At 43.5% G+C, this 18125-nt stretch overlaps 1 protein-coding gene across 1 annotated transcript in view; it reads right to left on the bottom strand.

The window, feature by feature from the left end:
• Positions 1-310: 310 nt before the first annotated feature.
• LOC309549730 (uncharacterized protein) overlaps positions 311-18125 on the bottom strand; it is a gene marked incomplete at its 5' end in the record, with an annotated part of 187092 nt that continues 169277 nt past the window's right edge. The window contains one exon of the mRNA XM_082250223.1: positions 311-507. Coding sequence (XP_082106349.1) covers positions 342-507 — 166 coding nt within the window. The 3' untranslated portion in view covers positions 311-341. The remainder of the gene's footprint in view (positions 508-18125) is intronic.

The raw sequence follows: 18125 nt of genomic DNA on the forward strand, positions 1-18125 counted from the left end.
GAACCATCTCAAGGATGATCAGAAGAAATGGAAAGCACCTGAGTTAAATATATGAGTGTCACAGCAAAGGGTCTGAATACTTAGGACCATGTGATATTTCAGTTTTTCTTTTTTAATAAATCTGCAACAATGTCAACAATTCTGTGTTTTTCTGTCAGTATGGGGTGCTATGTGTACATTCATGAGGAAGAAGAATGAACTTAAATGATTTTAGCAAATGGCTGCAATATAACAAAGAGTGAAAAATTTAAGGGGGTCTGAATACTTTCTGTACCCACTGTATATATATATATATATATATATATATATATATATATATATATTATGGGTCCTCATCAATTTTAGCAGAAAGAGCATTCGGACACAGGTGCACCGTAGATCTGAACTTCACAAAATGTTAGATATCCTGTTTTTCCAGGTAGGACAATGTTCACATATCGGCCCTTCATATCAAAACAATAGAAGGTCAAAGTAGTTCCTAGTGGTATTGCTGTAATCTGAGCACATCTGAAAAAAAAAAAAAAAAAACTGTAAACAGAGATTTGTTGCAGTAAGAAGGGAATGCAAAAAGAGAGAAGAGGACTAAGAAGAAGAAAAGTAGAAGGATATAGGAAAACTATATGAAGAAGAGAAAGTAAAGCATACAGAATAAACAAGGAGAAAGGGTAGCAGAGGAAGGACATCGAAGAGGAGGGGAGGGGACAGAACAAGAGGAGAGAAGAAAAGTAGAAGATAAAGTATATGGAATGGGAAGGTATGGGAAAGTACAGAACAAAATTAGTAAGAAGAAAAATAAATAAGGAAGGAAATGAAAGAGTAGTGGAAGGGAAGGGATAGAACAACAAAAGGAAAACAAAAAGTAGAAGATGGATATGGAAAAGGAGGGTCCAATGAAGAAAAGAGGTGCTGGGACGTTGATGTATAGTAAGTTTGTACAAAGTAGTGAGAGGACAAAAACATTTAGAGAGCTCACTGGCTTAGGTTAGTCTGCTCACAACAGACAAGGCTACCTAGCCAACATGTTTTAGGGGTCAGAAAAAACTTCCCCTTCATAAGGGCTACAACAAAACACAATAATATAAATATAAATATAATATGCATGTAAATGTGACCGATACAATCATAACTCTATGAAATCTACTGTATGTTTGTTAGACTTATTATGATTGTATCAGTCACATTTACATTTATATTATATTATGTTTGTTGTAGCCCTGATGAAGAAGGAATTTTTTTCTGACCCCCTAAACACATTGGCTGTTTTTTAGTATGAACTGATAAATTAATTTATCCTCTTAATTTATACTCTTTTATCCTTTGGTCTGGCTCTCCTTCCATTAGTGCATGTTTTCTTATGGAAAAGGAGGGGTCTGAAAAAGACTAGAAAGACGAAGGAAGAGGAGGGGAGGAGAAGAGGAGGGGAGGGGCAGAACGAGGCAAAGAAGAAGAAAGTAAAAAAATTATGGAAGGGGAGGGGACAGAACAAGACTAGGAAGAAGAAAAGAAGAAGGATATGGAGATATCTGGATCTGTGGAGACTGGCCGCAGGAGCTGAGAGAGTTCCCGCAGATCGGGTGATTGCCGCACATCGAGGGACCTCTGAGACCAGCCACTGCCATATCCCCGTATCTAAAGGCATACTGCAGCAGAGGAGATGCCCAGGAGAAGCCGAGACACCACAACCGCTCAAAATCACAAGCCTTTTCTCCGCCGGGCTACACCAAAATGGCGGTGGCACCCACTCCTCACACTCCGTGGGTGGTGCTCTAGCATCCACGCAGCAGCATCTCCCTTACACAGCGGGAAGAACGCTGCATGATGCAGCTGAGTGTCATTCCCGATCTACAAGCAGTCCAGCCAAACAAAGGCCTAGGAGAGACACAGTAGACCATCATGCTGACACACATAATGATGCCTTTGATCCGGAGGTGAGTGCCTTCCCTGACCAACTTTCTATGGACACTAATGCAGCAGACCCCATTACTTCCTTCCCCACCAGCGGGCAACTGATCTCTGACACAACCCTAAAGGACATTTTACTGTCTCTAAGGGCCTCATTACAATCAGATATTCCGACAGGCCTACACCACTGCAAAGCTGAAATACATGACCTAGGTCAAAGAGTGGGGCAGGTAGAGGAACACCTTTTAGAATGCACTACATCCTTTAACACCATGGTGGACGCACACGAGGCTCACACAGAGGAAATCAACTGGATGAAGTCCAAACTAGCAGACCTGGAGGATCAGTCCAGGCACAACAACCTTAAGGTATGTGGTATACCAGAGTACGTCACACAGGCACAACTACCACACCATATAAGGGTGTAATGTTCTGGTACCTCTGGTACCCCTATTCCACTTTCCACTTCAGTGTATGCGTCCCACCATTCTCTTCTGGTAGGTGCGCATACACCTTTAAGACCGATGCTGTCATCACTGAGCGCCGCAGAGCGGCTATTTCAACCGCCGGCGTTCTCACTCACATGTTCGTTCAATGTGCCTTGTTGCTGACCTGCCTTGAAGCTCACATGCTCACAAGCGTACCTCGCTGTCGGAACCTCGCTACGGATCCCTGTATCCCGCTACCGGATCACTCGCTCATACCGAACCTCTCTACTACTGCTTGCTATTAGTGATAAGTACCCTGCAGGGGAATCCTCCATAAACCTTCCTACTAAGCTTACACTATCTAGCTCTGCATCTTAAGGACTGTTACTATCATCTGCACTGTTGTTGAGATTGCTAGCTCTTGAGCCTACTAACATCTATCCTTGCACTGGGTTAGTCTCTCCTGTATGTCATCTGCTATCCTACCACCTACTACCATACATGATTGCTAACCCATCTGCATCCTACCTGTTACCATCTATACTCTCATGAACATTTCTCTCAAGTGCTGTTCACCTATTGTCACTGTTCATACCTGTCTCTTTAGCTCATCACCACTATACTGCTATATACATCTATCACTCCAGGAAACTCTTATTGAGTGTGTATATTTGTATGCTGAATCAGACAGACCACAGTGATGAGTCCTGGGAGTTGGAATTGGTATTTCAACGTATCTCTACATGACTGCTGAGTGGAGTTTTTCTGCAGCTGCAAATCCATCTTGTTTCAGAAAATGCAGGAGCGTTACAAAGGGACATCTTCCTAGCAGCTGTACCTAACCTCTCATCAGCAGACCTCACCGTGGACCGTGTCCACCGTATCCCTAAACCTCCCCACCTGCCCAAAAAGATACTCCGAGATGTACTCTTGAGAGTTCACTTCTTTCAGGTGAAAGAAAGAATTTTAGAAGCCTTTCGGAAGCTCGATCAACTTCCAGAAAAACTCAGAGACATTCAAATCTTCCCTGATTTTTCACAATCTACTATGCAATGCCGTAACAACTAGGGATGGCCTTGCGGTTCGCCCGGTTGTCGGTTAGCGGCAAATTTTGCTTGTTCACTACCCGCCAATTTTGCGAACACATGGCGTTGTTCGCGGCGGCCATATTAGTTTACATTGGGGATAACTTTGACCCATGACACAGCCATCAGGATGAAACGGGACAGCCAATTGAAACATTTCAGCACATGGACATGCCCCCTACCTTATAAATAGACCAGAGCAGGCAGCCATTTCACATTCTGCTTTTTGTCAGCGTAGGGAGAGGTCTGCTGTGTTCATCAGGGAGAGATTGCCAGAAACAAATAGCTCTGTTAAGATCCACAAAAGTCCTTTTCAGGGCTGGTATAGTATTTGGTATAGGTCTACTACAGTCTCTTTCAGTTTAGGGACAGGTATCCAGTGTGCTCCAGGGACAGAATGAGATCGGCAGTGACACAAATCGCTCTGGTAATGTCCACAAAAGTCATTTAAAGCGTTGCAATTTATTTGGTATAGGTGTACAGTTTCTGTTCAGTTTAGGGACAAGTATCCAGTGTGCTCTAGGGACAGATCAGCAGTGACACAAATCGCTCTGTTAATGTCCACAAAAGTAATTTAAAGGGCTGCAATTTATTTGGTATAGGTGTACAGTTTTTCAGTTTAGGGACAGGTATCCAGTGTGCTCCAGGGACAGAGATCAGCAGACACAAATCGCTCTGTTAATGTCCACAAAAGTCATTTCAAGGGCTTCTATTTATTTGGTATAGGTGTGCAGTGCACTATATAGGGATGTAATCCACGGTATAGTATACTTTGTAATATACAGTGCATTGCAAAAGTATTCGGACCCCTTGAACTTTTCAACCTTTTGCCGCATTTCAGGCTTCAAACATAAAGATATAAAACTGAAATTTTTTTTGAAGAATCAACAACAAGTGGAACACAATCATGAAGTGGAATGAAATTTATTGGATATTCCAAACTTTTTTAACAAATAAAAAACTGAAAAATTGGGCGTGCAAAATTATTCAGCCCCCTTAAGTTAATACTTTGTAGCGCCACCTTTTGCTGCGATTACAGCTGTAAGTCGCTTGGGGTATGTCTCTATCAGTTTTGCACATTGCCCATTCCTCCTTGCAAAACAGCTCGATCTCAGTGAGGTTGGATGGAGAGTGTTTGTGAACAGCAGTTTTCAGTTCTTTCCACAGATTCTCGATTGGATTCAGGTCTGGACTTTGACTTGGCAATTCTAACACCTGGATATGTTTATTTGTGAACCATTCCATTGTAGATTTTGCTTTATGTTTTGGATCATTGTCTTGTTGGAAGACAAATCTCCGTCCCAGTCTCAGTCTTTTGCAGACTCCATCAGGTTTTCTTCCAGAATGGTATTTGGCTCCATCCATCTTACCATCAATTTTAACCATCTTCCCTGTCCCTGCTGAAGAAAAGCAGGCCCAAACCATGATGCTGCCACCACCATGTTTAACAGTGGGGATGGTGTGTTCAGGGTGATGAGCTGTGTTGCTTTTACGCCAAACATGACGTTTTTCATTGTTGCCAAAAAGTTTGATTTTGGTTTCATCTGAGCACCTTCTTCCACATGTTTGGTGTGTCTCCCAGGGGGCTTGTGGCAAACTTTAAACGACACTTTTTATGGATACCTTTAAGAAATGGCTTTCTTCTTGCCACACTTCCATAAAGGCCAGATTTGTGCAGTATACGACTGATTGTTGTCCTATGGACAGAGTCTCCCACCTCAGCTGTAGATCTCTGCAGTTCATCCAGAGTGATCATGGGCCTCTTGCCTGCATCTCTGATCAGTCTTCTCCTTGTATGAGCTGAAAGTTTAGAGGGACGGCCAGGTCTTCGTAGATTTGCAGTGGTCTGATACTCCTTCCATTTCAATATTATCGCTTGCACAGTGCTCCTTGGGATGTTTAAAGCTTGGGAAATCTTTTTGTATCCAAATCTGGCTTTAAACTTCTCCACAACAGTATCTCAGACCTGCCTGGTGTGTTCCTTGTTCTTCATAATGCTCTCTGCGCTCTAAACGGACCTCTGAGACTATCACAGTGCAGGTGCATTTATACGGAGACTTGATTACACACAGGTGGATTCTATTTATCATCATTAGTCATTTAGGTCAACATTGGATCATTCAGAGATCCTCACTGAACTTCTGGAGAGAGTTTGCTGCACTGAAAGTAAAGGGGCTGAATAATTTTGCACGCCCAATTTTTCAGTTTTTTATTTGTTAAAAAAGTTTGAAATATCCAATAAATTTCATTCCACTTCATGATTGTGTCCCACTTGTTGATTCTTCACAAAAAATGACAGTTTTATATCTTTATGTTTGAAGCCTGAAATGTGGCAAAAGGTTGAAAAATTCAAGGGGGCCGAATACTTTCGCAATGCACTGTAGAAAGCATATTATAGTGGATTTGTATTGTGCACTGTGCAGCATTGTGACTGGTGTGGTGACTGAGCGTTGCTGCAGAAATACTACAAACAGTGACAAAAGCACTTTTTAATGTATTATAACTGGTGTGATAGACCAGTGGCCCCCCAATACCACATATTGAAGTGGGGTGTTGTTTGAGTATACTTTTACAAGTGTATTTGTGTCCTGCAACAATATTGCCTCTTTTGCTGTGTTAACTCGGCCAGTTATAGGTGGGGGCCATTTTCTTTGTTGTATATGTGTACTGGTGAGTGGACATGCTGGGTGCCTTTGCTGTAATACTATCAGCTGGGCTTCCATTATGCCCCCAATTACCTTTCAGGAGGGATGGGCCACCTCCAGGCTCACCTGCCCCCTATCTATCCATTAGCTTGCATGTGCTCCCACTGTGGAGACTCTTTAAAATTCATTAGAGTTAGGACTGCAGGTAACAGGGAGCCTTGACGTGGCCCTGCAGCTTTCACATGCGTTTGCAAATGTGTGCTAACTAAACCCCTGTATTGACGCAAACTGTTAGACAGGCCAATTTGGTTGGTAAGCAGACTGGTTGGCAAATTGAACTGGGAATTTTATCTTTGTTTGTTATTTAACAGTATACCTTTCTAAGATTGTATTTTAGTCCTGCAAAAATTTGGCCTCTTTTGCTGTGTTAACTGTGCTACACACAGTGACCACAGTTACTGGCCAATTATTTGTAGAACTGGTGTGATAAAACTGTGGCCCACCAATACCACATATTGAAGTGGGGTGTTATATACCTTTTTCCAGATATACTGCGATTCTCTAGAGACTTTTGTCACAGGGTAATTTAAAAACATGACAGGCAGAGGAAGAGGCAGACACTTACGCAGGGGTGGTAGGGGTAGGGCAGGAGCAGTAGGCCGAAGCCAAAGTGTGACGTTTCAGAAGGCGCGTTCGATTACGTTAAAGGACGCACCAGACTTGGTTGAGTGGCTCACTCAGCCTTCCTCTTCTTCACCCTCCTCATCCTCTCTATCTGCACCCTCTTTACTCTCTGCTGTGTGAACCCCCAAAGACACCACCACAAATACCACCACCACCACCAGCACCACATACCCCCGCTTGAGTCACTGGAATTATTTTCCAATCCATCACAAGACATTTGCGATGAGCAGCCATTGTTGGCATCGGATCAGGAAGAGGAGGTAGCAACAGCCGCCACTCAGCAGTCTGACGACAGTACACAGATAAGCCCAAGGAGGTTGGTACCCTATGTTGCTGCCTACTCCAAAATTTCGAATGTTAGTGGTGGGGAAGGCGACGTGGATGATGACGTGTCTATGGACGTCATGTGGGTGGCCACAAGAGAGGAAGAGGAGCGGAGTTCAGAGGGAGAGACAGACTGGCAGATAGGGAGGAGAGGCAGGCAGAACTTGCATTGCACAAGAGGTACAAAGCAGACTGCAAATGTTTCAGGAGCGAGCCATTAACCATGTAGTCACATCTGGCTCTCCAAGGACGGCGGCACATGGCTCCGCAGTGTGGGCTTTTTTTAATGTGTCCGTTGCTGACAACAGTGTTGCCATCTGCAGCCTTTGCAGTCAACGCATAAGTCGCAGTAAGCCCAACACTCACCTAGGGACGACTGCCTTAAGAAGGCACCTGAACTCCCATCACCAAGCCCAGTAGGAGCAACACCGTCGGAACCAACAAAGCCATACTCCAGGCTTTTACCGTCCAGCCTCTTCTCCTTCTCCTCTCTCCTCACTATTGTCCTCCCCTCCACCTTCCATCATGCCGTCGTCACGTTGTTCTGGAAAAAGGCAGGCTTCTATGGCCCAAATGTTGGAGCGGAAAAAAATGATGACGCCGGATAACCCTCTTGCCCAATGTTTGACTCCTGGCTTGTCGGAACTGATAGCCCGCCAACTACTGCCATATCAACTGGTGGACTCGGAGGCCTTTCGTAAATTTGTGGCCATTGGAACACCACAATGGAAGGTCCCAGGCAGGAAATATTTCTCGCAGAAGGGCATTCCAGAGCTTTATGGCCATGTTCAGCGGCAAGTGAATATATCTCTGGCACACATGGTCTAGCAAACACGGGCAGGGAAGGTATATCCCTTTTACTGCCCACTGGGTGAACCTTCTGACGGCTGTCAAGCATGTAACCCGTGGCACCCGTGTAGATTTGGTTGTACCGCAATGGATTGCATGCAGGCCTGCCTCCTCTTCTCCTCCTCGGCTGACTCCTCCTTTTCCGCTGCTACGTCTCTTCCGCTGCGCCGCCCAAGATCCCCAGAACCTATTCTACGTGCCAGGTGAGACGTTGCCATGCTGTGCTGCGTCTGTTGTACCTGGAAGCCAAGAGTCACACTGGTCCTGCACTCCTTTCAGCTTTGCATTCGCAGGCAGATCAGTGGCTGACACCACTCAATTTGACAGTTGGTAAAGTGGTGTGCGACAACGGTGCCAATCTGCTAAGCGGGCTGAAACAGGGCAAAATAACACACGTGCCATGAATGGCACACGTCCTGAACTTGGTCGTGCAGCAATTCGTTGCCAAATACCCTGGGGTCCAGGACATCTTAACGACTACCTGTACGAACTCTGCGGCAGGACAGGTTATGGGGAGCGTGGGTTTTTTTCACCTTGCCAGTGGCTGCTCATGAGCGATGCATGCAGACTTCTGCGGCCATTCGATGAGATCACCAAACTGGTCAGTCACAGCCAGGGTGCCATCAGTGACATAGTACCTTACGCCTTCTTTCTGGAGCGTGCAATGCGTCATGTCATTGATCAAGCCGTTGAGGAGCAGGAGCATCTGAGACAAGTCAACAGCAGGAGTCTGAAGAGGAGTCAGAGGAGGATGGTGCTGGGGGGGATGAGGAGGAGCAAGAAGAGCATGCTTTAAACCTTTCTGGGATCCCTGGTGTTATCCGTGGATGGGGGGAGGAGAACGAGGACGACATTATCCTGGATGATGAGCTGGAAGCAGGCCAATACACCGATTCCAGTTTAGTGCGAATGGGGGCCTCCATGCTCCAGTGTTTTAAGGGGGACCCCTGTATAAAAAGCATAAAGGCCAAGGACCAGTACTGGGTGGAAACGTACTTAGACCCCGCTACAAACAAAAAATAGCAGAAATGTTACCACAATCACAGAGGGCGGTCAGAATGCAGCACTTCTAGGCCTTGCTGCAGGAAATGCTGTATTCTGCTTTTGCGTGCGCTGGCAGAGGAATTTCCAGTCACAGAGAGATAGTTGCGGGTAGCAATCCAACAGCGCCTGCAAGAAGAGGGTGGTTTGAAAATGTATTGGTCACTTCAGATATGAGATCCTTCTTTCAACCTACCCATCGACAGCTATACTCCGGATCCAGCATCAGGGAATGCTTAGACCGACAGGTGTCCGACTACATCGGGTTAATGGCCGATGTGGACGCTCTGAGGAGTGATGAACCCCTGGACTACTGGGTGGGCAGGCTTGACCTCTGGCCAGAACTTGCACAATTTGCAATGGAAATTTTGGCTTGCCCCCGTCCAGTGTCCTGTCCGAAAGGACGTTCAGTGCAGCAGGGGGGATCATGACCGATAAGCGCACTCGCCTAGCTCATGACAGAGTAGACTTCCTCACATTTATAAAAATGAATGAGGCATGGATCACTGAGAAATTCAACACGTGTCCAGTAGACCATGTTTCATTGAAATTCCTCATGCCAGGCCACAAATATCCGCCAGACCGCCATCCACCCACAACAATTCCTGGTCCTTGTCTTCGCTAAATACAGTGGCATAAAAGGCATTTCATGTCCATGGAATGCCACATTTTTGGGGCCTTTCAGGGCCGACAATTATTTTTTATGTGAATGCCTAATGTACCTCCAGCCACAGAATACCACTTTCTTTGCTGTCAGGTAAACCCATGTGGGCTAATTTTTGGGGCAAATACTGGCCGACACTTACTTCTGTATCCTGTGAATGCCTAATGTACCTTCAGCCACAGAATCCAACGTTTATAGCTGTCAGGTAAACCCATGTGGGCTAATTTTTGGGGCCTATACTGGTCGACACTTACTTCTTTATCCTGTGAATGCCTAATGTACCTCCGGCCACCAAATACTATGTTCTTAGCTGTCAGATAAACCCATGTGGGCTAATTTGTGGGGCCTATACTGGCCGACACTTACTTCTGTATCCTGTGAATGCCTAATTAACCTTCAGCCACAGAATACTATGTTCTTAGCTGTCAGGTAAATCCATGTGAGCTAATTTTTGGGACCTATACTGGCTGACACCTACTTATTTATCCTGTGAATGCCTAATGTACCTCCAGCCACCAAATACTACATTCTTAGCTGTCAGGTAAACCCATGTGGGCAAATTTTTGTTGCCAATACTGGCCGACACTTACTTCTGTATTCTGTTAATGCCTAATGTACCTTCAGCCACAGAATACAACATTCTTAGCTGTCAGGTAAACCCATGTGGACTAATTTTTGGGGCCTGGAATGGCCGACACTTATTTCTTTATCCTGTGAATGCCTAACTTTTCAGACTGGAATTGAAAATCAATGGGTCTGTAAATGTGCCGCCAAATTGTGGAATGAATGCGGACCCATTTTACAGATGTGTGAATGGACCCTATATGTATTTGACATGTATTTACCAGCTGCTAAAAAAATAAAAAATTTTGCTGAAAAAAAAAAAAAAACATTTAAGGCAACTTTTCCAATTGCAATACTTCTGTTATGACATTGTCCATGTGCTGGGACTATTTGTGCACAGTTAGTAAGTCTTTTGAGGCTGCAAATATGACCTAAAGGTTTTTAAAGTTCGCCTCCCATTAAAGTCAATGGGGCCCGCCGCGAACTACCATCACTACTTTTGCTGTGTTAACACTGTGCCAAACTCACTGGCCAATTTTTTGAACAACTGGTGTGATAGACCAGTGGCCCCCTAATACCACACATTGAAGTGGAGTGTTATTTAACGTTATACTTTTCTAAGAGTGTATTTTAGCCCTGCAAAAATTTGGCCTCTTTTGCTGTGTTAACTGTGCTACACACAGTGACAACAGTTACTGGCCAATTATTTGTAGAACTGGTGTGATAAAACTGTGGCCCCCCAATATCACACATTGAAGTGGAGTGTTATTTAACGTTATACTTTTCTAAGAGTGTATTTTAGCCCTGCAAAAATTTGGCCTCTTTTGCTGTGTTAACTGTGCTACACACAGTGACAACAGTTACTGGCCAATTATTTGTAGAACTGGTGTGATAAACCTGTGACCCCTCAATACCATCGATTGAAGCGGGGTGTTATATACCTTTTTCCAGATATACTGCGATTCTCTAGAGACTTTTGTCACAGGTTAATTTAGAAACATGACAGGCAGAGGAGGAGGCAGGCCCTTCCGCAGGGGTGGTAGCAGAAGCGTAACTAGATTTCTCAGGGCCCCGGTGTAAGAAATCATGAAGGCCCCCCTCCCCTTGGTTGGGAGGGGGGTGGGATCAATGGCGGTTGTGAAGGGGCGATGGTGGGGAGGGGGGTTGGAGGAGGGGTGGGATGTGGTGTCATCCTCCCTCACCACCTCTGTCTTACTGATCCCATCCCCCCACCACCTCAGATTTCATCCCTACACCCCCCCCCAACACCTCTGTTGTAGATAAGGATGAGATCTGTTCTGTGCCATGGGATCATTAAGAGGCAGCAAGCCAGCAAGGGTGGAGTTTGGGATCATCATTCTTCAGGACAAGTTCACTTACATAGCAGCCGGTCAGAGTCAGACGATTCCCCCTCACTCAGCAAATCCACTCCAGCCAGGCAGGCACGCTTCTAGCAGCATGTGGTCTCTTCGCAGAGGGGAGAACTCCTCCCCCTGCACTCTATTGGTGTCAGCTGACTTTCTTTCAGCGTCCACCCCTGCCTCACTGCATCAGCCTTCTCTGTTTATTGGAGGATCGGCAGGGTGAGGCTGAGAGTGGTGCAGGCAGCAGCAGACTGCTTTTCAGTAGGGATGATCGAACGGGTCGAACCGATGGTCGACCTGAACATTGGCTGTTCGAGGTTTGGCCGAATTTAGAACTTTTTGCTGAAAAAGTTCAGAATTCGGCAACCAGAACCGACCAAAATGCAATGGTACAGGAAATGGGCTTTAAAAGCCCGTGATTGGACCAGAACCATCAATAAAAGCCAATTGAGGGGGCAGGAGAATGCTAGGAATGTGATTGGAGTGACTAGGGGGTCCATAGGCCAATCATTAGTGAATATGCCCCCCAGTATATAAGATAGCCCCGTCAAATTCCTAGCATTGTTATAAAGGGACATGGAAGAGCGTGGAAGCAGTTCTGTGACTTCTGTTACAAAGTGTCATTTAGCCATTTTTAGTGTGAGGAAAGGGATATCTAGTGTAGTTAGGGTGCTATTTTCCACTATAGTTAGCTTTAATTATTCAGTTTCTGTAGGGAAAGTGTTAAGTGTAAGGGGACCGTAGTGTAGTGTAGGGTTAACTGACTGTGACTGCTATGGCAGGGTGACAAAACCCTTCCATATCAGGGTGACCGCTATAGAGAAAAGATTTTTTCTCTTGTGTCACATTTAGTGCACTAATATGGCTTCTCACCTGTGAGCATTCTTTTTGCTGCAGGCGTTTATAGGGCTTTTTTGAGGACATGTTTGGAGTCAGGCATGACATCTGAACATGTGCATAGGGGTATATATACACACACATGTCTGTATATATACACCTGCACATATATAGGTGTGAAAGGAGCAGAACACTATACTTGCACTAATTAAATAATTAACACTAATATGGCTCCGCTCCTATCACACCTATATATGTGTAAGTGTAAAATATGTATATATATATATATATATACCCCTATACAGAAGTTCAGATGTTTTGCCTGCCTCCAAAGAACCCAAAAAAATGCCCAAAAAAATGCCTGCAAGAACAAACCTGGGCATTTTTTTTGGCGCTGGCATTTTTTGGGCATTTTATGGGGTTCTTTGGAGGCAGGCAAAACATCTGAACTTCTGTATAGGGGTATATATATACACACACACTGATATGTATTTTACACTTACACATATATAGGTGTGATAGGAGCAGAGCCATATTGGTGTTAATTATTTAATTAGCGCAAGTATAGTGTTCTGCTCCTTTCACACCTATATATGTGTATGGGTATATATACATATAAGTCTGTGTGTATATATACCCCTATACAAAAGTTCAGATGTTTTGACTGCCTCCAAAGAACCCAAAAAAATGCCAAAAAAAATGCCAGCGCCAAAAAAAAAAATGCCCAGGTTTGTTCTTGTAGGCGTTTTTTTGGGCATTTATTTGGGTTCTTTAGAAGCAGGCATGACATCTGAACTTCTGTATAGGGGTATATATACACACCTACACATATATAGGTGTGAAAGTAGCAGAACACTATACTTGCGTTAATGAAATAATTAACACTAATATGGCTCCGCTCCTTACACACCTATATATGTGTAAGTGTAAAATACATATAAGTGTGTGTGTATATATATATATATATATATATATATATATATATATATATATATATACCCCTATACAGAAGTTCAGATGTTTTGCCTGCCTCCAAAGAACCAAAAAAAATGCCCAAAAAAACGCCCGCGCCAAAAACAAAAACGCCCAGGTGTGTTATTGCAGGGGTTTTTTTTGGGCATTTTTTTGGGTTCTTTGGAGGCAGGCAAAACATCTGAACTTCTGTATAGGGGTATATATATATACACACGCACTTATATGTATTTTACACTTACACATATATAGGTGTGTTAGGAGCGGAGCCATATTAGTGTTAATTATTTCATTAGCACAAGTACAGTGTTCTGCTACTTTCACACCTATATATGTGTAGGTGTGTATATATATATACCCCTATACAGAAGTTCAGATGTCATGCCTGCCTCCAAAGAACCCAAAAAAATGCCCAAAAAAACGCCTGCAAGAACAAACCTGGGCATTTTTATTGGCGCTGGCATTTTTTTGGGTTCTTTGGAGGCAGGCAAAACATCGGAACTTCTGTATAGGGGTATATATACACACACACTTATATGTATATATACCCATACACATATATAGGTGTGAAAGGAGCAGAACACTATACTTGCACTAATTAAATAATTAACACCAATATGGCTCCGCTCCTATCACACCTATTATTTAATTAGCGCAAGTATAGTGTTCTGCTACTTTCACACCTATATATGTGTAGGTGTGTATATATACCCCTATACAAAAGTTCAGATGTCATGCCTGCCTCCAAAGAACCCAAGAAAATGCCCAAAAAAACACCTGCAAGAACAAACCTGGGCATTTTTTTTGGCGCTGTCATTTTTTTGGCATTTTTTTGGGTTCTTTGGAGGCAGGCAAAACATCGAAACTTCTGAGCAGGGGTATATATACACACACACTTATATGTATATATACACCTGCACATATATAGGTGTGAAAGGAGCAGAACACTATACTTGCGCTAATTAAATAATTAACACCAATATGGCTCCGCTCCTATAACACCTATATATGTGTAAGTGTAAAATACATATCAGTGTGTGTGTATATATATATACCCCTATACAGAAGTTCAGATGTTTTGCCTGCCTCCAAAGAACCCCAAAAAATGCCAGCGCCAAAAAAAATGCCCAGGTTTGTTCTTGCAGGTGTTTTTTTGGGCATTTTTTGGGTTCTTTGGAGGCAGGCAAAACATCTGAACTTCTGTATAGGGGTATATATATATACACACACTGATATGTATTTTACACTTACACATATATAGGTGTGATAGGAGCGGAGCCATATTGGTGTTAATTATTTAGCGCAAGTATAGTGTTCTGCTCCTTTCACACCTATATATGTGTATGGGTATATATACATATAAGTGTGTGTGTATATATACCCCTATACAGAAGTTCAGATGTTTTGCCTGCCTCCAAAGAACCCAAAAAAATGCCCAAAAAAATGCCAGCGCCAAAAAAAAAATGCCCAGGTTTGTTCTTGCAGGCGTTTTTTTGGACATTTTTTGGGGTTCTTTGGAGGCAGGCATGACATCTGAACTTCTGTATAGGGGTATATATACACACCTACACATATATAGGTGTGAAAGTAGCAGAACACTATACTTGCGTTAATGAAATAATTAACACTAATATGGCTCCGCTCCTTACACACCTATATATGTGTAAGTGTAAAATACATATAAGTGTGTGTGTATATATATATATATACCCCTATACAGAAGTTCAGATGTTTTGCCTGCCTCCAAAGAACCCAAAAAAATGCCCAAAAAAACGCCCGCACCAAAAAAAAAACGCCCAGGTGTGTTATTGCAGGGGTTTTTTTGGGCATTTTTTTGGGTTCTTTGGAGGCAGGCAAAACATCTGAACTTCTGTATAGGGGTATATATATATACACACACGCACTTATATGTATTTTACACTTACACATATATAGGTGTGTTAGTGTAAGATTCTGGTACCCTTGGTACCCTTATTGTCCATTTTCCTTTCTATATTGCGTCCCACCTTTTTAGTTAGGTGGAACGCATATACCTTTAAGCCGGATGACGTCATCGCCGAGCGCCGCTCTGAGCGGCTATTTCAATCGCCGGCTTTCTCTCTCACATTGTTCGTTCAACCCGCATGCTTAAAAGCTTTGACTTATGCTGCCGGAACCTCCAGCTATTCTCCTTTACCTGGAACAGACCGGAACCTCGCTACTGATCCCGTATCTCGCTACCGGATCACTCCCTCACTACTGGACCCCTCTACTTATTAACCTTACTAGTGATAAGTACCCCACAGGGGAATCCTCCATAACTAACTTACACTATATACTTCTGCACATTAAGGACTGTTACTATCTATGCATACTAATTCTATCATCTGCACTGTTACATAGATTGCTAGCTCTTGAGTCTACTACCATCTATCCTTGCACTGGGTTAGTCTATCCTGTATATGTCATCTGCTGTCCTTACCACCTGTTACCATACATGATATCTAACCTATCTGCATTCTACCTATTACCATCTACTACTCTCCTGAACAATACTATCAAGTGCTTATCATTACTGTCACTGCTCACACCTGTCCCTTCAGCACATCACCTCCATACTGTCATATACATCCTATCACTCCAGGAACATCTTATTGAGTGTGTGTATATCTGTATGCTGAAGCAGACAGGCCCACAGTGATGAGTCTGGAGAGTTGGATCTGGTATTCCAACACATCTCTACATGACTACTGAGTGGAGATTCTGCAGATGCAAATCCAGCTTACTATAAAAACGCAGGAGCATACCAGATTGAACGAACCCAAAAAATGGATTCAGCAGAATTACCCACTCAAGTGACACAATTAACACAACAAGTAAATGCATTAATACTTGCTCTTACTGAAGTAAAAGAAGAAAATCAGACTCTGAGACAGCAGGTAACCCGTCTTTCACAGCTTACTGCTGCTCAGCCCCCTGAACCTAAAATAAACCCTCCTCTAGTGTTTACAGGTGATCGGAAAAAATGTTGTGAATTCAAAAACGCATGTCTATTTTTTTTTTTGCCAAAACCTCGTATTTACCCTACTGATCAAATTAAAGTCTGTACCGTTATTTCATACTTAACGGGTGATCCACGGGCCTGGGCAGACTCTCTCTTTGAGAAAGATGATCAGCTTCTCAACTCCTATCCTTTATTCCTAGCGGAACTCGCTAGTTTATATGAAGACCCCAATAGGCAGAGTACTGCTGATATCCAATTGAGGGCTTTAAAACAAGGAAGGAGACCTGTTGAAGACTTTGTAGCAGAGTTCAAAAGATGGACCCTTGATTCAGGGTGGAATGATACATCTCTGCGAACTCAGTTCAGACTCGGGTTGTCAGAAGCCGTTAAAGACGAGCTCGCCCGAGCAGATTTACCTGGCACTTTGGATGCCTTAATACAACTCAGTATCAACATTGACAGGCGACTGCGAGAAAGAAAGGCTGAGAAAATGGGAATGCCATTGTCTAGTCCTTCTCAGATTTCGGCCGTTGACCCTACTCCCATGGAGGTAGGAACCATACGCCCACCTTTATCAACTACTGAACGAGCCAGGAGAAGATCCAGAAACCTCTGCATGTACTGCGCATCCCCGGATCATTTGATAAGCGTCTGTCCCCTTGTCCGCAAAAAAGAGGGTGAGTGTTCACATGTCTTGCTAGGGGGATTAACGACTTCCTTTTCTAATCCCTACCTCTTTGTTCATTTAACATTACAGTGGGACCAGACTAGGATTACCACCAAGGCTATGATCGACACAGGATCTTGTGGGAACTATATCGATACACGTTTTGTTACTTTAAATAAAATACCTATTATTTCAAAACCTAAACCTGTCTCTGTTAGTTTCATTAACGGTATTCCGTTATCTTCTGGTCCAATCACCAATCATACACAAGCACTCCTTGTCACTGCTAACGAGTCTCATATGGAGACCACCACTTTTGATATACTATCTTCACTCCATTTTCCCATTATTTTGGGACTTCCCTGGTTACACACACATCAACCAATCATAGATTGGAAAAGACGGACTCTAACTTTCCCTTCTCACTATTGCGAGATTACGTGTAGCCTCCCATCTTATGGAAAGATCCTGTCTGTGGTGTCAGATGAGATTGCACCACTATGCTATCAGGATCTGTCCGAAGTCTTCCTTGAGAAAAATGCTCAAGTGTTGCCTCCCCATAGGGATTATGATTGCACTATCGATCTACTCCCTAACAGCAAATTGCCTTTCGGTCATGTTTATCCTCTTTCACAGGATGAACTCTCTCATCTCAAGGAATACTTGGATGAGAATTTGACAAAAGGGTTCATCAGACCCTCTACTTCTTCCACAGCTGCAGGACTTTTCTTTGTCCGCAATAAGGATTCAAGTCTTAGGCCTATTATCGATTATAGGCAATTAAATACCATTACGATAAAGGATCGCTATCCTTTACCGCTCATCCCTGAACTCATTGAACAAGTGCGTGGGGCTACCTACTTCTCTAAATTGGACCTAAAAGGGGCATACAACCTAATCCGAATCCGTGATGGAGATGAGTGGAAAACAGCATTCAGAACCAGATACGGATTATTTGAATATCTTGTGATGCCATTCGGGTTGTGTAATGCTCCCGCAGCTTTTCAACGGTTCATAAACGACATCTTTAGAGACTTACTTGATGTCTGTGTTGTGGTATATCTGGACGATATACTTATCTATTCTCGATCTTTGTCTGAACATATAAAACATGTA

Source organism: Pelophylax lessonae, assembly GCF_965119305.1.
Source record: "Pelophylax lessonae genome assembly, chromosome: 3".
Lineage (NCBI taxonomy): Eukaryota > Metazoa > Chordata > Amphibia > Anura > Ranidae > Pelophylax > Pelophylax lessonae.